Source organism: Plectrocnemia conspersa, unplaced genomic scaffold (assembly GCF_051122295.1).
Source record: "Plectrocnemia conspersa isolate PC_06_02 unplaced genomic scaffold, ASM5112229v1 ptg000013l, whole genome shotgun sequence".
NCBI classification, from domain to species: domain Eukaryota; kingdom Metazoa; phylum Arthropoda; class Insecta; order Trichoptera; family Polycentropodidae; genus Plectrocnemia; species Plectrocnemia conspersa.
In genome coordinates, this window is record NW_028277177.1 from 3,041,422 (window position 1) to 3,066,731 (window position 25,310).

Sequence of the window (25,310 nt, forward strand, 5' to 3'; positions counted from 1 at the left end):
CCTAATATGAACGACATAACTCGACTTTAATAACCATCACGATATGCATCCGAAAAATTAGGAAAATCAAGTAAAACATAATCTGTGATGATCGATCAGAATTATAATTATATCTTCCAAGCACAATATAAATTGAAAATCTCTAGAATCCATATGGGATTCAAGAACCCAGGTCTTTCAATCCTGCTGATAATAGATTCGTGTCCTTTATATTCCCTAAGATTTTTTTCTAGTCAACGTAAACAAACTAAATTGCGTTTCAAAGCGTATGAATACTAAAAATCTTTCGTAAAAATCGTGTGCTATAAATAAAAAATAATGCGGTACTGATCAAGTAACTACATCACGGCAACCCCGGATTATGTATTTTGTAAAATGGCGAGATTGATAATATTACCGATCTAATTAGACTATAGTTTGGTTCCACCCCAAATCATCGATATATATGCCGAAACACAGACACTTTATCAATCAGATCAATCAGATCTTCGATTCGAACTGGAGAAAACGTCACGCAGTATTATGAAACAAATATATATTCATATTTGCACAATTTTTTTGGCTATATTTTAAACTGTTATGTGATTTTAAAATAATTTATATATTATACATATTATACATAAAAAACTGTGAACATTGAATTCCGTGTGTAGGACACACGGAATTGCACAATAGCCACGCACTTTCGAAAGCCATCAATTACCACTTCCTAAGTCCTCTTATTAATAATCGTTTAATTGCATTGTTTGAATTATTATTTGTAATTATCGGACGGTCACCTACGCTAGGCATTAAAAACAACTATCGCCAATGAGGTGATTTTTAGAGGTAGAGTTAGACCCTAATGAGATTGAATCTTAATTAGTTCAATCTTCGATTGCTCTCATTTGGCCTCATCTATTATTTGTAAGACCATTATAAAAACATTTAGTTGATTTTAATATATGAGTACATGAATATGAAAGCGAATACGATACTGATACTTACTAAAACGTTATAACACTTGGTTCAGATACTTCTGGATTTACCGGTACGTAATGACGGAACGGAATATAATTAATTATAATCCGAGCTTAATTAGTTGGGGCGCTCACACGTCACACCCCCACGCCACGCATTCAGTTATTAGCGCACGAAAACGTCACATCGCGTGGGGTGTTTGGATACGTATTTGCACAAATACGACTGAAATTTAAAACTTTTTACAGTGCACGAATAACACGCGGAGTGCGATAATGGCGATAAATCAAAGGAGCGGACTGTTGGCCGCGTTTTTAAATTTCAAATTAATTTCTTTGGCCCTGTTGAATTTCAAACAGAGCCGGGTCCAAACATGGACAAGGTCCGACGTGCATACATAACTTTTTCATTAAAACATTTCGTCGTTTAGAAGTTGTAGTGTCGTAAAAAGATGTCGTCGCGTGGGACACTAATCTAAGTTAATGCCTACAGCGAACGAGGGTTATAATGCACCTTCAAATATTCAGTAGGCCTTTATCCGAGCGGGGCGAAATAATAATTAATTATAATTGAGGCGGTGCGGAACAAAAAACTATAAGTCCACTGACATAATTTTCGACTAGTCGATTTGGTTTGGCGATTATTACGGAAACGAAAACTGCGGATCCGAAAATTTCGAACATTAAAAATTTGAATTAAAATTTCGCACTTTATAAAATAAATCGACGGCGTCAACACGATTTTATTGCTTTTGACGTGAATTTTTGACTTCTGAGAAGTGATAATTGTTTTTGCGCCCTCCTATTGACCAAAATTCGGTTTGAATATACTTTGATCAATATTCTTATGTTAGAAGGCCGTAGTAATATCGTTAAGAATAGTTATTATTTTTATAAAACATAGTGCAGACAAACTATGAAGTAATGCGAAATGCGACGCTTACTTTCCCCTGAGAGACGAGTTGGGATAGTTTATATTTTGGACTTGACCTAATGCAAGTTTTAAAACTGTAATTAGTTTCAAAACTTTCATTAGGTAAGTTAAGTTTGGTTAATTCGTGTAAGTTAGGTTTCGGTTTGAACAGCAAATGGACGTCTCGCAACTGTCAAATTGAGTTTAATTTCATCATATAATTACACTTTCGTCTATCAGTAAAATTATATTTTCGATAGTAGAAATATACATTTACTGGTGAAAATATAACTTCACCATAAATATACATTCACTGCAACATAAGCATGTAAATAAATAATGATATGTAAATGTATATATGTATGTACGTATGGAAAATTTAAAATCATATAATTTTACTAGCACGTGCCAGATATATTATATTTTCACTGGTAATAATATATATTATATCTATCGGTGAAAATGTATTCCCATATGACATATTTAAAAAAATATTTTTGTGTCTTTTTTATATTTTCTTTGAGGGATAACTTGAGAATTTTTTATTTAGAATCAGGGACGTTTTTTTGAATATTTATATTTCATTAAGATTCATAGTATTTAATTAAATGACATATTTTTATGGCCAAATTAAAATGCTAAAGTACGTCCCTGTTATAGATAGGCGTCGAATAAGTTCAATTTGAATAAGATCAAAGGAACAAAATAGTAACAAAAAATCTTTAATATAAACCCATATCTCGTATTAGATTCAAATTTAAAGTGGACCTGTCTGTCGGTTTTCGATAGTGCAAATGTAATAAGTAAGAATAACTGACCCATGTCTGCAAATCTCGGCATCATATCCTTGGTCGACATGCCGGAGACTGGGGGCAAGGAGGTGGTTAGCAATCCCCCACCACCCCCGTTGGACCCCAGTTCGTGAGGCAATCGCTGTCTCGCAACCGCAATGCCCACGGGAATCGAACCTGCAACAAGAACGACGTGAAATAAAGTAGCATTCGACTAAAACCTGCGACGTTGATGGCTATACATTTAAAACGGAGTACAAACTAAATTGTATATTTAAAATTAACATTAGCAAATAGTAATATGGAATGTCACTTAAAAATTCACACATAAAAAAATATTTTATCAGAGCACGAACTCTTATCACCTGTCAATAAGATCAAAAACACGTTTATTTGATAAGGTTATCGATTTCTTTTGAATCATTATTTGCAAATATATATCTAAATGAAAATTTTCAATGAAGTGTATATTTAAGTTGTAAGGGAATTTGCTTCACTATTGCCATTATAATGCAAACAAAAAATGAAATAGATTATGGTGATATCATGCTATTATTAAATAATTATCTTTTAATACAATCTACAAAAATATAACAGATAATCGCAGAAAACCAATAATTAAAAGTACATTATATCTAACTCAAAACATCGGTGTGGTTTATACTCATGCGTCCAATTGATTAATTAAAAGCATACTTATTTTAATTATTATAATTAAAACATACATAGTTTGCCCAACTTACTTATAGCGAATTGCCACTTTTAAACATACAAGTATCAAAGCTTAAACGCATAATTATTACCACAAAAATTATGGCGCCACCACCTGTCGTACCTCGAGAAGACGCATTGACCATTTATTTTAATTGCGAATATACACGATCAATGATTCCGTGACGAGATTTTGCGATATGTTTATTGCACGCACGGGTGTGTGTATGTACATCTCGTTACTATTTTGCGTATATAATACGATCACACTGCATGACGTACGAAAGCGCAAATCAAAACGCAAACGCAAACACATTTTTCTTTAAATGCAAAAATGCAACTCAAGATTTCCACACCAAATTTTGTAACCATCTATTGTTTTCTTAGTAACTGGTTGATTTCGTAGAAATCCGTCAAGCAGTAATTGCTAAACAATTAAACTCAAATATTCGATATTAGTAAGAGTAAATTTGGACGTACAGTTTAAAACACAATATCAACCGCAACCGAGCGGGTGTTTTCATGAACAGGAACAATCAAAACAAAAATAAGAACCAATTTAAAATTTGAAACGTTTAATGAGTTGTTATTTTATTCGTATATTTTTAGTTATACTGTACGATATTCGAGTGGTTAAAATTCCAATATTTTTACGAATTAGCTTCTATTGAAATCGACTAATAAAATTATGTCCCGAAATACACGGTGACCTAAAAGGTCTTAGTTTTTCAATTTCTATAATGTCTAAGATATCTAAATTAGTGATAACAATATAATTATAATTCCGATCGATCGTAACAGATTAGGTGTTCCTTGATTTTCCTAATCTTACGGTGAGAGCGGGGACCGCAGGGAGTGTTGAACATATTTTCGCAAAAAATATTTTTCTTAAGCGCGTATATCACGTTGCATATTCAACACAAAAGTAGTTTTGAAAAATAGCATAATCTTTGTTTAGAATAGTAGTAGAATAATAGTAAGAATGATTCAATTGAAAACATAAACGCGTATGTCATGTTGCGTATTCAACACAAGAGCAGTTTTGAAAATAGTATATTTTTTAGAACAGCAGTAGAATAATTAAATTAGAATTGCTAGCAAATAACGAATTCATTACATCAACATTTAGATATACTGAAGGCGAAGCTCGAACAAAAAATTAGTTGACACCAAAAGGCGTGGTGCCATCTTACACCACGATAACGCAAGACGTCATGCTGCAAGAATCTTTAAAAAATTAAGGACTTTGAAAGAGAACTCTTGCTGCACTCAACTACTTTTACAGTAGTTTTTAGACGCAACTTTAAATGTAGAAGACATAAAAAAGTTCTTAGCCAAATGGCAAATAATGTTAGTTTCAGGTGAATACTTTTTTCGTACTTGATTAAGTAAATAAAAAACTACGTATTTAAGACACGACCAATAGAATAATGTCAATTTATGTTCATAAATTCTGTAATGGTTTTAGTTATTTTATTTAAATTTGTATATATTTTTAGTTTCTTTGATAAATATTGATAGTTTGATAACTTTAAAAAATAAAAAAATATTCTATCCTTTTTTTATTTGTTGTAAAAAATTAAAAATACTAAAATTAAAAAACTATTTTTTTAAATAGGTTTTGGTATCAACATTAAAAATCAAATATTATTTATAATAATATATAGAAATATTGATAATTTGGTTAGGTTTAATTTTCATGTACAGTAGAACCTCCAATAAGACGGTAAATTGGGGACATGCTATTTGGGTGCGTGTAGTTGTGGGACTAGAAAAAACTGATACAATTTTTTGTAATATTGGCGCTTGTTGTGAGATATACTCCTTTTGGCTCGCTCACACATAAACTGTAAGTTAGGTTCGATAAATTTTTTAATGGTAACTCAGCTTTTGTGGTGAAAATATTTATAAAAAATATAATACCAAATTGTCCACAAATTATATCAGTAAAAATGTGATATTGTTATGTAGTCGTTTGTAGGTTAAAAGCAATCATCAGTACAAAGACAATTAGATTCAATAAATCTGGTTAAATAAAATAACTACTGATCGAGTGACTCCACACTCAGTTTCTTTTAACCGAGTCACTTTGAGGTCAGTCCATTTCGACATTATTCATAAGTGAAAAAAGATTACAACTTTGGGTTTACGCTTCACCAATTTATTCTAAAGTTGCTAATATATTTATCATTACTCCTTTCTACAATATATTTTAAACAAATTTAAAGAAATTAGATGTGTTACTATATTTTTTTATATTGAAACAGTGAAAGTTATAAGCTTTCAAAATCAATAATTATCAATCGTTATCATTTACGTATGTATAGCAATAACAATTTGAAGACATCCGTGCGCTGCGAGTGTCGGAATAACAAGTAGTTGGAACGTATATGACAACTCTGCTTAGCGCATTATACCGTTGTGAAATACGAGAAAAGCCTCAAAGTGATCAAAGTGAGTATGTTAAATGAAATGAAGTATAGGATATGCTTTCGTGATAAGCAAAAACTGTCGTGGATATTACCAGTGAATATATACGAAACATTAGATAAAAAATATAATTGGATAACCCTTAAAGGATTAGGGAAGTGGGCGTGTTTGCAATCATGCGTCTAGCGCGCATGTAATATACATAAAATCTGGACTGTGTTGGATTGAGAAAAAGTGACGCTCTTCGATGAGAGCGAAATAAATTTATATGGATTATATTTAGTCGTCAAATTAAAAAATATAATCAGGCAACAGTGCGAAATTCAGAGGGGTGCGGCCTATATTCCGGAATGGAAGGAACAGTAAATTATTTTTAAAGCACGTGGGTTCCAATTTGGACTTCATGGATGTTTCTGCACCAGAACGAAAATAATCAGTATTATTTTTAATTTGATCAATGCAAAGTAAAGATGTGATTAAAATAAATAAATAAAATTAATATATGGAGTAAAGTGGAAAAATATTCTTGGACTGGTCCTGGAATAGTCCCTAATTAAACAGATAAAAAAAATTGTCGCCATAATAAGGATAAATAAATCAATTGCACAAAAACGTAATAGAAGTGATCGAAAGAGTATATCACTACGAATTAGACCACGAACTAGGTGAAACATTGATAATTCCATGCTTTTCCGTGTTTTACCAGTATTCAAGACTAAAGGGAGTGCAGTGTTGTAATAATATTTTACGTAATTATTGTTTCTTAGTGATAATATATAATTCTAAAATAATTTTGTTTAAGAATTTAATAATAATGGAATACTTGTTTAATTTTTTCTTTAATTACTGACCTAATTTTACTGTTTTATCATTTATTTTAATTACTTTGTAAGTTTTTAATTTATGTGTAATACTATAAACATTTAAAGATTTAAAACATAGTTAATTAAATATAACAATGCGTTATTATGGCCATTATACAATAAATCAAAATAATAATAAAATAGTTATGGTGCACAACTAAAATAGATGAGCACCTTTCCCACATAAAATTTTCCAGCTCCTCATAGCTATCGCCGAAAACATCATTGTACTCGGCAAGCTCGCTGAGAAGCTTGATGGCTCGTGCAAGAGAAGCGTTCTAGCCGCAACGGGTAAGAAAAGGAACGCAATAGCGACTCTCTAGTGCAATCAAAGGCACAAGAGGTTAGTGACCATGGAACGACGCGGACGAAATCCGTGTTGATGGTTTACTAGGGCTTATACGAGATATAATATTTTTTGTTTACATTTCATAAATATATATTTAAAACCAAATCAAAAACAGTTAATTGCCTCTTAACTCAAATGGTTCATGGTGATTTTTAGTTTTAAAATAGCGAATAAAACAGATAACTTATGAGCGGGATATATACCAAATTTCTCAAATTGCTCAATTCGGACTGAACTATTTTACAAAAGTTGTATATGTATAGCAAACTAAGAAACTCGCTGTACTCGCTATTACCATTTACATGGTAAGGGTCAATAAAAACGCAGTAATAAACTTTATGATAGAAAATTGTACTTACTCCAATTAACGAAAAGCCGATTCGTGCAATAAAACATAATATAAATATCACAAAAATGTAACTCAAAAGGCAAGTTTAGCAGCGAAACCCGTTCGATCCGAGCATCGAGCTATTAAAATGCTGCTAGCATAACACGGGGAGCATTTTCACGGAATACACAAGTGCAGCTTTCGCAAGCGGTCTGATAGCACGAGACCAAAATTGGATAAATACGTCCAAAACTTGGTCGCCGGCAGACTTCGTGAAAAAAGTTTGAAGTGTGTAATTCAGAATTTGGAATAACCGAGAGTGGTACCACCTAAGTATAATGAAGACTGAATCTCAAATAAACGCATTGTTTTCATTAGACGCGTTACACAATGAAACGTTGAAAAGGAAAACTTAATTAGAATCTATTTTTGAGCGCTTTTGTTTGTTTTTTAACCCTTTGACGCCGCGAGGCGAATACGCGCGGACAACCTGTTGCCGTGCACGCATCGGTGCGTGAATAGAATTAATGTCATTTCATTGAAATATAAAACGTAAGCGTTTTGAACCGGAAAACGCTTTTTTTGTCAATCTATGTATATGTAGGTAGAAGTCAAAAGTACCTATAGATATATAATATATAAAAAAATATAAATGAAAGGAATAAATATTAAGTGAGTATAAATAAAGTAAAAGTTCATTCGCTCATCATTTACTCTTATTTTATAATAACGTTAATTATTCTTAATAAAATAACTAATTTAATATTTTCAGATTAAATGGATTATTTTTAACCCAAATCCACTTTTTATGTACATTTTATACTAATCTGCAAACATGCATTGTACGTGAAAGTGAGACCAAACATCTTTACAAGAACAAATTTATGCTGCAGTGATTTATGATGATGCCGTTTATTTACTACAACACATTAATCGGTAACCTTCTACTTGAAAAAGTATTATGATTGAAATATAATTAGAAAGCTAGAAATTATTATTGCCAGAATTTTATGATATTTTGTCTTACAGTCAGAGTTCGAAATAATCGTTATTATCAATTATTCGAATATCGAATAGTTAGCAATAAAATATATTAATATATTCGTTCATATTTATATGTTAAAAAGGAATAAAGGTACAATAAAAAGTATCTATTTAGTTAAATTTTAATTATACGTGCTGCCGAAAATACTAGAATTTATTTAAAAAAAACCATAGTAGATTATTTTACAGAATTAAATTTAAGAAAAATAATATTTTGGTTAAATTTATAGTTGAAATATATTTTTTTTAATTAAACATTATTCGTATTGATTCAGAGATAAAAATCAATGAGAAAGTCCACAGCTGCACAATATTAACTCAAAAATATGAGAAATTTCGGAAATTAAAAAGAGGTTTTTTCATCATTATCCTGTTTGTTGAGTTTAAATAATGTTATAAATTTATGGAGATAAGAAGATCAATTTCGCAAACCAAAAAAAGTGAATATGGGACAAGTCACAGGTGTTAGCAGAATATTATTTTTGTTAAAGTGAAAATATGATAACAATCTCAACAGCTGTACCTCGAGAATAACAAAACAATATTGCCTTGTGTCATTCCACGCATTGGTGCATTCCTCACAGCGAAGAACAAATCACAAGGCAGAAATTTAAGAACACTTACGTTGAACATGTTATTTTCCACTAACTCTTTAAAATAAACAGACGGTAGGCTCACCATTAGTACCGCCAGATTTGTAATTTTGTCCCGGTTTATGAAACTATATCGTTTTTTTATATACAACATCACGTCGCCAGCTGGAGACGACCGATGGTAGAATTTCATTTTATCTTTTTTATACTATATATTACATAGTAGCTCATTATAATTTTTTTATTCTTAATATTTACGACTTGATTATAATTAATCATCACGCGAGATTAGGTAAATCTAAGAAAACCGGAATTATAATTAATTATAATCACTAATTCCGATCTTTCAAACACGATAGAAAACGAAAACCAGAGAAAAATTTCATATAAAAATTGAATTCAAGTCTTTCGGGAATCAGTCAATGACCATACCACGGTTAGTCGTAACTCTAGAGACATTGTCAAACAGTTATTTAAATGCACATATCTATTAAATAGCGTAAAATTTGAACGAAGCTCTTCTGAATTTTCAGTCCTTCGATATAAAAGATTCGATATAAGCTACATAAGCTGGTTCTTGAAAATTGTCATATTTTTTGCGTTTTACATTACCACTCATAGCTTCATTTTATTAACATGCTTCGGTTATGTCATTTTGAGAGTAACCGAAGCAATAGCAATCAAAGATCTACTTGACGATTTAATAAAAAATGGCATTCGTAATTCTTACGACCGACACAGCAATAAAAAACAAATAAAATGGTCCTGTATATTAATGCGATACTTTATACCAGAAGAAGGAATTCAAGATTTACTAGTTTTAATCAGTTTCGGACGAAACCTCGGAAATTTCGGCTACAAATATTTTGTCAGTACAAAAAACATTAATTTTGTATATTCAAAGAACTAAGAATATATAACGGCTATTGCGGACAGATAAATGCCATAGTTTTTATCAGATTACTGAAAAATAAATCTTGTAAATATTTTGGCTTGTTAATAAAAATGTTAAAAATTGGTAACTGTGTTACGATTAAAATAAAATGAGGATAATTTAAATAAGCAATATATAAAATAATCGTTCAATAAAACGAATTGTTTGTGCATCAACTACGCCACTGCCATGACATATTATTTATTCTGCAATATCTATTTTTAACAACTAAATCTTAACGTTTCAGGAATGAGTGTATATTGATGCGTTAAGGCAAAAATGCCATTTATAAACAGGACAGTTTAATTGAGCAATATATAAAATAATTGTTCCATAAAACGAACTGTTTGTGCATAAATGTTGGACAGATCAGAATAGTGAACACCTTCACTATTCTGATCTGTCTATCACTTATGCACAAACAGTTCACACCTTAAAACCTTATGAATGACTAATCCTTTTTCGGATATTTACATTAAATAAATGCACAAATTATTCGTTTTATGGAACAATGTATTTATTTAAATGCACATATCTCTTCAAATAACTCCCTGTTAAATCGCACCCAAATAAAATATTGCTTCTTTATACATGTATAAATCTATTCGATTCTTCCGGTCACAAGCAATAGTTTTTAATTTATTTAATTAAGATTTAACTTTGATGGATGTGTATGAATTATATTGCAGATGTTTTCCAAACTATGTTTTGGTTGTTTCACATTGTTATAGAATATACATACGCAACATACCATTAGTCATCTGTCAGAGAAACTAAGGTGTTCAAGTGATTAGCTTTTTAAATTAATCTAAACGTGGTATTTAAATCTACAAAAGAACATAAATGTGGTTTAATAATGTTTTTAACTAAATCACTGTTATTACGAATCTGTGTTTCATTATTGATAGCTTTATCTGGAACGCATCACTAGATCAGAACCAATTTCGTGCGATGGTAATAAAACTAAGGATGATCAACAGGTTGATTGTGTTAACACTCGAAACTCTTTCAAAACCGGTATTATGCAGCCGGACGCATGCGATACGATCGTTTATGTTTTTGGACGATAATTTTGAGTTTGATATATAATGCTTCGATTATACTGCAAGGTGTACGTACCGTTGTTGATGGAGCTGGCTAGGTTTGGCACCGTCGGATGATGAACGCTGCCAATTTCGTTGGTCGCGCTTTTCATGGGATGTCCGCAGCCGGTGGGCGAGCTCTGCTCTATCTTGACCACCGTCCCAGGTGGTAGCATGTGGCTGGTGGAGAGCATAGTCGCTCCGCCCGATAGTGCCGTGGTCGAGATCATCGGCTGGCTTACGGAAATGTCAGTCGTTTGACAGGGCTCCTTTTTCACTTGAAGGGCTGCGCTGCTCCAAGGAATCGGGTTGGTCCTGCTGCATCCGCCGTTCTTCGAGTCGACCACGCAGGTGGTGGTGTTCTTCTTGGTGGTGGTTATGATGCTTTCCGTTTTGATCGTTAGCGGTTCGCTAAGTCTGACATTCTCCCAGGCCGATTCGCAGCAGCTAGTCGTCGGCACTAGGCACTGTCTGGAAGCGATGAATTTGGCTTCTTCCACCTTCTTTCCGTGGACAGTGTGGCCGTTCTGGGAGGCCAGCACGCTCTGCTCCGACTGTTGCTCTATCAATATGCTGTTGTGGTGGTTCGCGTAGCTGTTGGCCAACAGCTCGAGCTGCAACGGAGAGTACGGAGAACCGGGCGGAGGGGTCGGGGCGCTCAGAGCCCCCACTGCATACCCGCCCCCCGCAGCTGAAAACGGCGATTCAGAAACTGCAACAAAATTGAATTTATTAACTCGGCGCGGCGAACGGAGTATATACACTGTGCGTTTTATGAGCGCGTTTTAATGAGCCGGTGTAGGAATAAAAGCGACGTTAAACGCAATTACTACTGAAAGGCGGTGGTGGGCAAAGAGGGGGCCTCCGACAAGAATTTACACTACACATATGCGCCCGCACGGAATATAAGTTTAACGCCCGGAACAAGAGGGTTGACTGAAATAATTGCTAGGATTTGTCAGCGATCAAAGTGCCCAGTGGCAGTGGAGGGATTTGATTAAAACAGTGCACATATTTTTGACTGAAATGAAACCAAACACGTTAACATTAAATATACACGTGTAAATCGAGTTGCTGCAGCGAATACACATGCATTCGTAAGCGGATCGCTTAAAACTTTTTAATTATTCACCACTGTTGCTGCTGCCGTCGCCGCTTTAGGGTCGTGGTGGACAGGTGACCATAATTATTGACGAAGCCGTCAGTGGCATGCGACCTCAATAATTGGGTCACACGGAGGAGGGTGGTGTTATATGCAAGTGGATTATAATATAATCTGTCAATCTGACCAAGCGTTCGCTTACCTATAACATATCTAAACTATAATGTATAGATTGTGGGATATAAAAAAGCCTTTCATCATCTCATCGATAAAGTTGCATTTATTGTCTAAAAATATCGATAATGATATAACCCACATAATATGAGTCGCTAGTGGTCTATGTTATAAAACAATCTTGTGTGTTTTTTTGTTCATTATAATCTATGTGAAAAATAACTATTTATTTATTTATTTAAATTTAATTAATACCATTGTAACCTAACAGGTTACCCCAATGCGTCACGATGATCGAAAATAATACGTTGTATTATTTCAATACGCAAAAAATATATATAATTAAAATAATACATACAAAGAAGCAAACAAAAACATAAAAAATGAAATATTTAAATTTTATAATACGAACCGGACCAGCTCCTCGTAGCTGATATTAAACAGATCAATGTGCAATGCCAGGAAAGGTATTAAGAAAGCGGATGGCGACAGCCATAGACGAGTCAGCAAGTGCGAACGTCTTAGTCATAACGGTCACCTAATGATTCTCGAAGACGTTCCGGAACCCAAAACTGGAATTCCTTAAGAACAGTTGGATTATCGACAGTACCCTTCAAGAAATGCTTAGCGACATACAAATTTCTGCGAGAACTCAGCGAATCGTATTCCAACGCTTCTAAAAGAAAGGCGCTGGGATATAAGAGCGGATAATAACCAAATATCTTTTCATAAAGGTATCTTTAAAAACCTTTTCTGAACAAAAAAGTGAGTATTTGGTTATTCGGGGATTCCAAATTATAGATACTGATTCAAGAATGCTACAAACTAAGGTATCATAAAGGACGCGAATAACTGATGGATTGTCAAAGTGAAAGACGTTCCTCATAACAAAGTTTAGCATCTTGGAAGATTTATCAGACGTCGTGTATGTGTAAAGATAATCTCCACCTGCTCTCAAAAGTGATTTAAGAAGTTTCTCTACCCAAAATGTTTCCACCGAGATCGTAGGAATAAATTGATGGCAAACGGGATCAAGAAACAGACACAGTATGGCACTTTCCGACACTAAAGGACAGACGGTTAACAGAAACTTAAGTCCTTTTCTTGAGAGGAGTCCGCAACAGATCGAATGCATTTATACAATTTTATATCATCTGCGTACGGAAAAAAGCTTGAATTTGTAACTGCCGTATTTATGTCATGAATAAATAACATTAAGAGCAGAGGGCCCAGTTTGAACCCTTGAGGAACCCCCGAAGGGGTGAAATATTATTTTGATAATCGCCGCCATAGGTTAGAAACTGTCGCTCAAATAACTCGAGAATAGCCGAGTTAAATCATCCGAGCAACCGAGGTTCGATATTTTTTTAATAATAACCCTTGGACAAAACTTCTCAAAAGCAGTGATACTAACTTCGCAATCCTACAAAATTAAATCGGGAACCAAATCAGGCCCAGAAGATTTTCGAAATGTATTCTTGAGTAAATATGTTCGCGTTTATTTATTAATTTGGATACAGGTACTTTCGGATATGGCACGAGAACAGACTATGTTGTTGTATAACCTTTCTTATACGAATGGCATTCGTAACGAATGAACGTAACACTTGTATTGGTCCCTTTGTATATGTATGTATGTATATACACAAACGGTCTTATGTCATAAAAGGTGCATTTTTAAGTGTCCCTAATTCGCCCAAATCTCAAATTTTCACGTGGGCTTGTATAACGTCGGCGTGACGAATAAACTTTTTATGCAAGTCGCATACGCCTATTACACTTTTTCCGACTCCACTTCTCGTTTTGTTTACTCTTTTTCTGCGTGATATATATGTATTGTATGTATTTGGGGCTACGTGACATGAACAACGCGTTTATCGAAATAATATAAAAAAATAACAAATTCGTGTGTATTATACTGCAACAGTTTAATTGCTTTGCGGTTTTTTAATTTCTAACCTGTCTGAAATATTGCAATTAATGATTATTATATAATATAATCATAATTTCTATAGATCAAGATAGGTTAGGGTGGCATAGATTTTTTTGATCTTACGGATGAATATCGTGAATATTATTAAAAAAAACGGAATAGCGTAGTCTGTTAACCAACTAAAAAACATAAGACTCAACAAAACGTTAAAAGTTTGCTAAATAAAGACCACTTACAATTAACAACAGAAGATTATGAAAATATATAGTAGTTTTCCTTAGTAGCGAATTCACCCTGCAAACTCTACAGGAAGCAAACAATTTTGTTTGTTCATCACCTTTCTTTAATGACATTGTGGCGACCATTGCTACGACAAAGGCGATAACACCGCTTCTCGGAACCAAATAAAAACTGCTTTCCAAAAAGAAAGATAGAAAGAATGATTTGCTGATAGAAATGATTATAAGTTATAAGTCGTAATCTATTTTGTCAATGAAAAAATGAGAAAGGTCTAGTATACAACAATGGTATAAAATGTTTTTTTTAGCAAATTTTAATTAAAATTAATTAAGGCGAAATAAAGCACCATATCAGATTGGTGAAAAATATTTCGATATCTCAAATATAACAAGCATTCCAAACCTTACCAATTCACACGACTTTAACCCCATAGAAAATTTGTAGAATTATAAAAGAAAATGGGTATGAATTTCCAAATATTCCTGTATTCAAAATATATAAGAAATGTGTCCTAGAAATTGCAGAATGTATAAAGACATGTGTCGCTTTTATTCCCCGAAAAAAGACGTGGTAATATAAATAATTATGTTGTCTGCAATTGGTTCTATTTTTATTTTCTATTAGCAATTTAATGGTACTGAATATATATGGCATGATACATTGCACCTTAATGGATCCTATATTTGATTCCCACTTTGTAAAGGAGAGGAAATGTAATTAAAAATATGAGCGCGGACAATATAGTTATGGATTCATACTGTGACAACCATTGTAATATGTACAGTAGATTATAAATTCATGGTTCACATAATAACGTTTTGTCATTAATTGGCACGAATAGCACCATTTTTCATCAATTGAATGTGTTTAAAAGTTGAGAAGTGTCGTACAATTGCAGATACAAGATAAGAAACTTAACGTTGCATAGAAACAAGTTTTCTTTTAAGTATCGCTAAAATAGATAGTTATTTATTTTTACTACTTTATCTGGTATTGACGTACTAACAACCTTTAAAAATCTTTAGTTATTAAAAAATGGATGACAAAACTCTTGTATGCTTCTGGAAAACATGACTATGGAAAACGTATATGTATATTTAGACTGAAAGTTGTGAAAAAATCTATTACAAATACAAAAAAGCTATAGATGGTAGTCAAATATAATGGTTAAAAAAGCAAAACTAATATGTATTGCTAAGATTAAATATATACTGGACTGTATCTACAATATACATATATATTTTTAATTCACTACAAAATAAAGAGTACACAAAATATGTCATTTTCGACTAAAAAGCAATAATGAAAATAATTGTTTCAAACTATATATTGTCTAAAATAGTTTTCAAATCATATTCTAAACCATTTTAACTTATTTCATGTATTGTAACATAGACCGATAGCGACTCATACAATGAGACCCACAACCAATAGCTCAAGTCTTACAAAAACATAATTAAGTTTTAACTCTTTGCTTACCAAACCTTTTGGGATTTATATCTAAATATTGATGTATTAAACCATATGTCTGGAAAAAGTGTTATTTTATCTTAAAGAAAATATAGAGCTCATTGAAAATTATTTTTTCAATGATTACGTCGGATCCGGCAAAATCCGATACATCGGATTTTGGCAATCAAAGGGTTAAAAGCATACCCCGATGTAACAACATTTCTTCTCCTTCATTAAACTACATATAGTAAAGTTGTATGGGTGTTAAAATTACGCGATTCGAGTCACAAGTGAAAAATTAATAAGAGAACAGGTAGATAAAGAGAGAAAACTGATGGAATTCGCAAAAGCTCTCGCACTTACCGTGTTTCGGCCGGTCGCGTTATATGTAAATTTATTTATGCGCTTTATGGAAATGGAATGAAATAGTTTTTCCCCTTCGCGTTATTATAATTCATACACCCTTTTGCTGTTAATGCTATAAGCGCGGAATTAACTACTGCCTTTCTTGTGTGCCTTGGAGTGGGTGAGTGTGCGTTGAGTGTGTGCTCTTTTTTGTTTCTTACCTTTGTGAAACGCCTGCGTTGTGGTGGTTGTGGTTGTGGAGAACCTCTGACCCGTCGGGGATTGGTGGGATCCGGGTGAGAATAGAGAGTACACTCCATAGCGTCCAAAACCTAAAATAGAGAAAATTAAAATAAAATTACTACAAAATATTAACAATCATAAACTACTACGCCACTATTTTACAAATTTGCATCGATCTCACATTCTCAATTTATAAAAAATAATATTGACATATACATATGATATATTAGGGTAAGAAACGCGAACACATATCGCATATATTTTCCATACAAAAAAATAATATGGAAAAAGTTTATAATGATACAATGTTGCAACTAAGGTCTTGAAAGTTTTATTTGACTTATCTCCGATCTATAATGTGTTACATATTAAGTAACTTTTTACACAAGTCAGTAAATTTTAAACGTTAAGCTTTCATTATTTTATGTATGTAATTAGCTAGTTGCAGTAAAAACACCTGCCACGGTATTATGTGCTGTTTTGTTATATAACTGTGAAGTCGGTTAGAAAAATAATTCATTGTAATTAAATTTGTTATTCATTCATAAAAACGAGAGTTGACGATTTCGTCAGAAATTTTATTTGTTATTGAAGGTTTCATGGAAAATTCTCGGAAAACGTGGCGACTTCCAGATTTCTCTTATAAAAAGTTCGCTAGACGCGTAGTTATAAAAACGGCATAAATATATAAAGACGGGAAATTAATTGAGTTTTTAAAACAATGACAAACGTTACTATGTACAATATAATAATGAGTTGTAAAAGTTCGGTAGGGTTTCAAGACATTCATTAGGCATTGGTTTAATGTGTTGTGTCGTCGTATACTAAAAATAGAATCCACGATCTTTTAGCTATTAAGTCTGACTAGTCTAATATATATTTAAACTTTTTTCAGGATTTATCTGATTTTTATATTTTACGATCTGGTAACACAATAATGCCGCAGCAGTTTCAACGCTACCCATACATTTGTATTTATTTAAAAAAGCTTAAGTCTCTTGACATATCTGAACATTTCTAGATAAAGAAATGATAACAACCGCTTTTTACAAAAACCTCTATGAAGAAAGGTATGGAACAATAATTTATATAATATAAAATTAGATGAGATGTTTGATATACTATAATAATTATATAGAAGAAGAACTGGTATTTAAATGTATTGACAATTCTATTAGGAATAGACGCTAAAATTTGTAAAAGAGTTTTAGGTGAAGTAAAAGTCATTAACTTTGTAAAAACCATTAAAACAAAACTATTTAAATTATATGTATAAATATAAATTGAGATTGTCTAATTTACGATATTTTCTTATTTGGGGGTTATATTTATAAGAATATATTCGCCTACATAGCAAAAATATAAACATTTTCACCACAAAGATGAATTACGAAAAATAACTTTGGCATCAGTGCGATTCCGACCTTTAACGAATTGTGAAATGAATGAGGTTGTTCAAAAGGTATCACTATATTATCTAGTAACAACAAGTGTCATTAAATTAATAATTTCCTGAACTAAAATATGATATTAAAAAATATTAAAACGTTTCCCAACATTTTCCTACGAAAATTTTAGTGTTTTGTGGGGTAGATATAAAATAAACATTTAATTCTAATATTGACTCAAGCAAGCGGAGCCAAAATAAATAAAATTGTTTATCTCAGACCACTCTTTGCGTGGCGTGCGATCCTAATACAATGTCGATCATCGTCGTTTTTATAAATTAAATTAGATTTCATTATTAGATTTTTCTGCATATATTATAACTAGACATTTTAAATAATCGACTGCTCCAAATATTAGAATATCGAATATTAAATGACAAAATATTCTAATATATTAGTATATTTGAAGGAACAAAAAACACATATTATGCAATCATTTATTTATTATGAAAAACGCCAAAATATGATTTTTTCAAAAAGTAATACTTTGAAAACAATAATGTAATCAACAACAATAGACAGTAATCTATTTTTTAAATCTGTTTTATATGTGTACTTTTTTTCAATGTGGCGAGTGTTTTCGGCAAACGAGGTGATGGTTTTGTAGCTCTTGCTGCAAGTCAGTCCCTGATGGTTCAAAAACTTTCTCATAATCTAAATTTTCTGAACTTTTATTTTCAGATGGATTTTTATAGTTCTATCTAGTAGCTCCTCTGCAAATTAAAGTGGTGGTCTGTTTTTTTCTTGACTGCGTTAAAGCGAAACCGTGAAAATCGCATTTTTAAAATACAATTGGTAGATGTAACGAAGAGTTATGGAGCTGCAAATCTGTACGCTTTGCCATTAAAATTGAAGATTTTGAGAAAGAAAAATGCAACTTAATTTCACAACACAAATGGAGCACTCTAAAAGATCTACAGCAGGCAGACACAATAGTAGTCTTCCAAATGATCAGTGAAAATTTTACATTTTTCATTATATTTGGGTCTACATATGTAAGAGAAAAATCATTTAAAATCATGAATCATATAAATAACATCAAAAATCAAAATAATTCATGAGAATTTGGAGTCGTGCTTGTAACTAAACTACAGTTTCTACAGTAGCTACAAGTTACTTATCGAACATACAAAAACTTTCAGGATAAATGTAGTTCGTTGATTTAAGGAATGCATGTAAATTGTGTATAATTCACATTCAGCAAAATCATATAAATTAATTTTAAGAATAAAAGTATTTTTCTGGCTAAATTCAAGGGGATACAAATGCCACCTGCCTCGTCCAAATGACATGCCTGTTAACACATTGAATACTGGGTATTATTCCTAAAAACGGAGCCGTGCGGCGGGGATTATTTGCGAAAATTAGGATACAAACTTATTTTTTTAAAACATCGTAACTCTTTAATTAGTCAACGTTTTAACGTCAAATTTTAAAAACAGATTTATGATGATCGGTTTTTTGTATTCGCAATGATAAAATCAGTAAACGTCAAACTGTGGATCGCGTACCAATAAAATAAAATATAATTTTTAGTTTAGAATAACCAAATATATATATTTTTGAATAAAAACAATAAAGATAATAACAAAATGATGATAAAATACTGTTGTATATAATAAAAACCGAAAATATCTAATTTTGTGACCTATACAATCAATTCAAAATTTTTAACACTTGACGGTCAAGCTACGCAGCGATATTTGCACGACACCCAACTGTCCAATTTCGAACAAACGTAACGTTTGCCTATGGCTAAATGTAATATTTTATTGTTTATGTATTATTATTTTATATTTCTGTTATAATTTATGTATTATTATTTTATATAGTATATTTAATATAATTAAAAATTATCAGTGATTCTAAACATTTTATTGCTTTAATATTATATATTTACCACTTTTTGTATTTTTACCACACGGTACGCAATGTGTTGAAATAATGAAAAACGCGCACTTACTGTATACTTCGCATCCAATAAAGACTCGAACCACCAATGTGCTTGGATAGTTACACAAATTAAAGTCCTAATTTTTGCAAATAATCCCCGCCGCACGCTCCATTTTTAGGAATAATGCCCGGTATTCAATGTGTTGGTAATTGAAAACATGTTGAGAACAGTTTATTTAATTTGAACAGATCGGGATCATTTCAGGTCTAAATATTATAAAATATCACATTTGGGATTGATGAATCTGCATTTAAATGCCCACGATACCTCTACATACATATATATAACAGAAAATTATGATAAATAAAAAACATTATATTTTATATTATAAAAATATGAATTTGATTTACTGTAATTTATTTATTAGAAAATAGTATCAATAAATGAAGGAGTACGAAATAAATAAGCATTACAAAAATATATTGTAAACCTAACAAAATATAATAATGCAAAAAGTTGTAAAATAAATTAACGCAATTAAAAGTTGAGAATCACTGATTATTTTGTTATAATGCTTCGGGTTGATAATATGTACTTAGATATTAGGTCTAGCTCAACATTTCTTTTTTTTATGCGGTTACCTTTGAATATTTTGGGTTTTTTGTAATTTTGTAGATAAGAATTTCAAGAAACATATCTCTAAAAAATTACCATCTTTACCTGAATCAAACCGATAAGGTGGGGTTTTTCGTTAACATTTTTTTTTTAACAGCGTGCGCTTAGCCTAACGGAAACGTTACATTTGTTCGAAATTGGACGGTTGGGTGTCTTGCGAATATCGCCGCGTAAATCGACCGTTAAGTGTTAAAAATTAATTAAATATATTTATATATTATTGATATGTGATTCGCAATTTGGTATTGAGTGATTTCACTATTTCTAATAAATAATATGTGAGATAATTCCATAGAAAAAAATTGTATATATATATGTAAACATACATCTTGAAACGAATTTATTTTACTTGAGTTTTGAGCCTCTGGAATTTAGAATTTCTACTTTTTTGAACTATTTTTAGTTAATATGATATTAGTAACATCTGTAGGTAAATCCCTAAATAAATACGTTACAGTAAATACGCAGTTTACGTGGGTTTTTTTCGTATGAAGTTAAAATGACGAAACGCACAAATTTGTGCACACCGACGCAACGGAAGGATTCTGAAACGCACAAATTTGTGCACACCGTACGCAATGAGTTAAGAATGCATGGCAAAAGCAATAAAATCGTGCCGTCGCAGTGGACACGTTCAGTTATTTAACGTTCATATTAATATGTGTATAACAATATTAAGACTTCCAATAAGTGAGAATCGAATGAAGAACATCTAAACGGAATTTCGCCCAATATGAGAGCGCAAAAAACAACTGTCACTTCACAGAAATCAAAAATCCACGTCAAAAGCAATAAAATCGTGCTATCGCCGTCGCAGTGGGAACGCTCGTTACCGAGCGTTCCCACTGGATTTGAACTAATGAAAGTTCTAAAACTATAATTAGTATTAGAACTTTCATTGGGTTAGGTTTGGGTTTGAACAGAAGATGGACGTTTCGCAACTGTCAAACAGAGTTTCATATACATTTTAGACCAGGATATAATTTCACTAGTGCCTATCAGTTAAATTATAGTTTTGCTATCAGAAATATATATCTACTCATTTCTGCATTACATGTAAATAAATAACGATAAGTACGTAAATGTATATATTACTACTTATAGAAAAGTGGAAATCATATGATTTTACTAGCACCTGCCTGATAAATTATATTTTCACTGGTAAACATATATATTAACCGGTGAAAATGTATTTCGATATAATTTCACTGAAATGGGATATTTAAAAAAATATTTTCGAAAGATTTTTTTAATTTGTAGTATTTTTATTAAATGACAAATTTAAAAGGGTACAACTGACTGCCAATAGCGTGCGATTTAACACCGTTGGAGAATATTCAACTCTCCCGAAATGTACGAAAAAGTAATCGAAAGAATCGGCTGCTGCAAAAGGTCCAGAGGCGGACATTTAATTGATATTGTTTTTCATACTTAATAAAATACATAAAATGTTCGAAAATTAAAAAAAAATGAATATAAATTTAAATTTATGTTTTTTTTTTAAAAAAGTTCGGAAACTAGTTGATTGCATGAACAATGTATCGTACAATTGAAGGACTACTCTTGATTAAAATGACATAAATAATCCTCGCGTTATTAATCTACAATAGGGAGCAAAATAATAAATATATGACAATTGATTCGTCAACATGAACTTCACAATTCGGAAATTTAATTTATATTTATGGATAACAATTTACGTATAGGTTAGGAACAGACTGGTCAAAAAATTGTTTCTAAAAATATTTCCAGAAATTATTAAATCTTTTTAACGTAAAAAATTGTTGTAATTGTATCTCTGAGTAACTAATGAAATAAAATACTAGAAATTTTATTATCAAGTCAAATATATTGGGCATGACTTAGATGCATTTGGACTGTAATGGTGAAACCATTTTGGGCTTCTAAAGGTTAAAGACTCGGATCAAGTCTTAATTTTAATATTTTTTCGCACTACTTTTTTTTCAAAGACGTAACGATTTGCTCCGGAGCGAGATGCGCGCGAACGATACGGACCTTATTCGATTACGGGCAAACAAATTACGGTGAACGATAAGTTTCGCGGGTCGGCAACCTTTTTTCGCCAGATTAAAGGCGAGGGGAGAGAGAAGCATCAATAACAACTACACTACAAGCGTTTTGGGTCGGCACTAGGTTTAGTGATAGTGATATTACGCACCGTCGGCGGCGATGGCGGGGTGTCCCATGGGCAGCGGCAGGGGCATGGGCAAAGGCAGGGGCAGAGCGCCCGCCTGGGGGGGCCACAGGGAGCCGCGCGTCCCTCCGCCCCCCGCAGCTACGCTGGCCGCTCCCGTGCCTACGGCTGCGACACCTGCACATACACATACACACACGACCCCGTTAATATTGTAACATTATCTTAACACCTTATTCGCGGCTACGACGGATTCCGCTTATGTCAGTGGTGTCCAGAGTACCGGAATGAACCAACAAAAAAATGTGCATAAAATCTGAGCACCACTGTCTTATGTGCGTTGCGATCGGTCTTCTCGGAAGACACGCTCGTAAAGTGATTGTTAAACAGTCGTTGTTGTGAATGAGATTATTACCACACAACGCTAATTAGCCGCGGATGAAAATATTGCGCCGATTATAATAAGCGGAACCCGACGAAACCTGCGCGTGTGCATTGGTTATACAAAAATGCGAGGAAATAACTTACGACGGTAAGATGATATTACAATCGTTAGCGAGGTGTTGATAAAATTCATGACAACAATTTAAATACAATGAGAACGATATAAATCAAATTAACAGAGCAGTTTTACATAAAGGTGCCACCAAAATAGTTAAAATGTATTTTTTTTTTACATTTTAAAATTATTGCAAATATTTTTTAATGCAGTTTCGGCATATATATATTAGCAGTATTTTGCCGGTAGTAGGCGCGCGTATTACGCAGATCGGTAGGCATAGAGCAATTAAAGTCGCTCGGTGTATGCGTATTTGCCAAAAATGTGGTGGCACCTTTACATAAATTTACATATAAAAATATTGCTCGAACCATGATAGATTAAAAACGTTTTATATTTCAAAATATCTTAAATTTCAAGTCTAACATAACTAACAATAGGTTCAAGATCAATCATTTTCCTGAATCAGTGCGTTTTCTTAGACAATATCTATGATGAATGGCTCGAGCAAACTTTTACAATATTTCTCACAGACGCTTTTGAAAATCCAGTTGCTTTAAAAGTTTAGATAACTCTCTCTTCGGTCTGTTGTATTGAGTTCATAAATAAATACGTATCGTGCAGTTATACTGAATATAAATATTTTCAGTATAACTGCACGATATGATTTTATCGCAAGTTGATTTGGTGAAATTTATTATTTTCAGACAATTTGTTATACCTTTGAAAATGGATTCAGTATTAGTCCTTCACATTTATTGTAATGCATTTTATAAATTAAGTAGTACCGAGTAAGAACACTCACTTGGATCTTCACGTAGTCCATCGTTTTTGGACCCGTTATCCGAGGGTCATATTTCGGGACCCATGACCGATTCGCACGGGCTACGCTGTACTCTTTGTATTTTGCGTAGTGGTATCGCGAACGATTTTTTTCGACGAACTTTTCCATCAAAGAGACTTGGCGCCCAAGTTCGTGCACAAACACACACTTCAAAAGTTAATATGCCAAAAGTTAACTGAAAATGCGTTCACGTTCTTCTCATGAATTCACACTCTCGTCTCTGCCGAAATCTAAATTTCGATCGCTAGAAACGTTCCGTGTGTATATGGCGAGTATATGTTAAACCGGTTAATCGAGAACTCGATGCGGTCGAAAGGAATTCGTAAAGGATATAAATCTTCTGACTTTTTTTGAAACACACATTTTTAGAGTCTAATGGAATTGCGCAACGGACTGCTGACCGCTGGAGTGGATAGTGTATTTTTTAATGTTGATTTTCCACGATTCACGGAGCACAATGCGCCATCGGCTGTTTGTGTTATGGACGCCGATGGACCGAGACAGAATTTTGTCCGTTTGCAACGAACGAGAAGTAGTTGAAAAAATCGCGAAAAGTGCGACAATTTATTCGCGTCGCTTCGCCGGCGCGCACAATTCATTATGCGACCCTTTTATTTCGGCAGTTTAGGTACATATAGATAGACGCGCGGTAAAGATTTATAGGACCTTTCACCGAAATGAATCGAAGTTTCGGGGACGAATATTTCGCGTCGCGCGATCATAATCGTAACAAATCTAATTACAGTGACGACGTCCGCGATCCAACATCGTTTCCATATCGACACTGTTGGTTCTCATGTTGATCTTGCTTCGTGGATTATATCACATCACTTGATGAAAATGTGGAAAAATATGTTATATAGATGAAGTTTTGTCAAGCGCTCTAGGCCTTTGTATAAGTATGCCAATGCAATTGAAGCAGAGTCGGAAATAAAATGTAGCATTTTTAACCAGACTTGCGCACTAAAATATGACCATTGTATTCGACAGTATTTCTTTCAAACAAACTAACAAAAATTTCAATTATATCAATCTAAAACTCCCCATTTTATATACAGTATAATTCCGACACACGATATCTGTGTACACAGGAAATATTTATTAATTGAAAAACAACAATTATATGTCGTTAGTAAAGACACGTATTCTGAGCATCAATTTTTTTAATTTTCATAAATTGTCAATCCCACTTTGAAAAAATAAATTGGAACGGATTTATTTAATGTGGCATATCTCGTTCAGTGACAGCGCCGGGAATACGACGGTCGGCGGCGCCTCGGCCGCCGGCCTCATGACTAACATGTATTTA

At 32.8% G+C, this 25,310-nt stretch overlaps 1 protein-coding gene across 24 annotated transcripts in view; it reads right to left on the bottom strand.

Annotated features, from left to right (window-relative positions):
• Positions 1-25,310, bottom strand: part of wge (BAH domain and coiled-coil containing protein winged eye) — a 130,835-nt gene that overhangs the window by 52,726 nt on the left and 52,799 nt on the right. For 7 of the 24 annotated variants that reach the window (XM_088202719.1, XM_088202715.1, XM_088202716.1 and 4 more), the window contains 4 exons: positions 22,683-22,835; positions 16,465-16,575; positions 11,035-11,709; positions 2,691-2,840 (listed from right to left, as the gene is read on the bottom strand). In XM_088202719.1, coding sequence (XP_088058845.1) covers positions 2,691-2,840; positions 11,035-11,709; positions 16,465-16,575; positions 22,683-22,728 — 982 coding nt within the window. In that variant the 5' untranslated portion in view covers positions 22,729-22,835. Of the gene's footprint in view, positions 1-2,690; positions 2,841-11,034; positions 11,710-16,464; positions 16,576-22,682; positions 22,836-23,962; positions 24,177-24,744; positions 24,832-25,310 lie in introns of those variants that run through there. The other 17 variants (XM_088202729.1, XM_088202726.1, XM_088202728.1 and 14 more) reach the window with 6 other exon arrangements.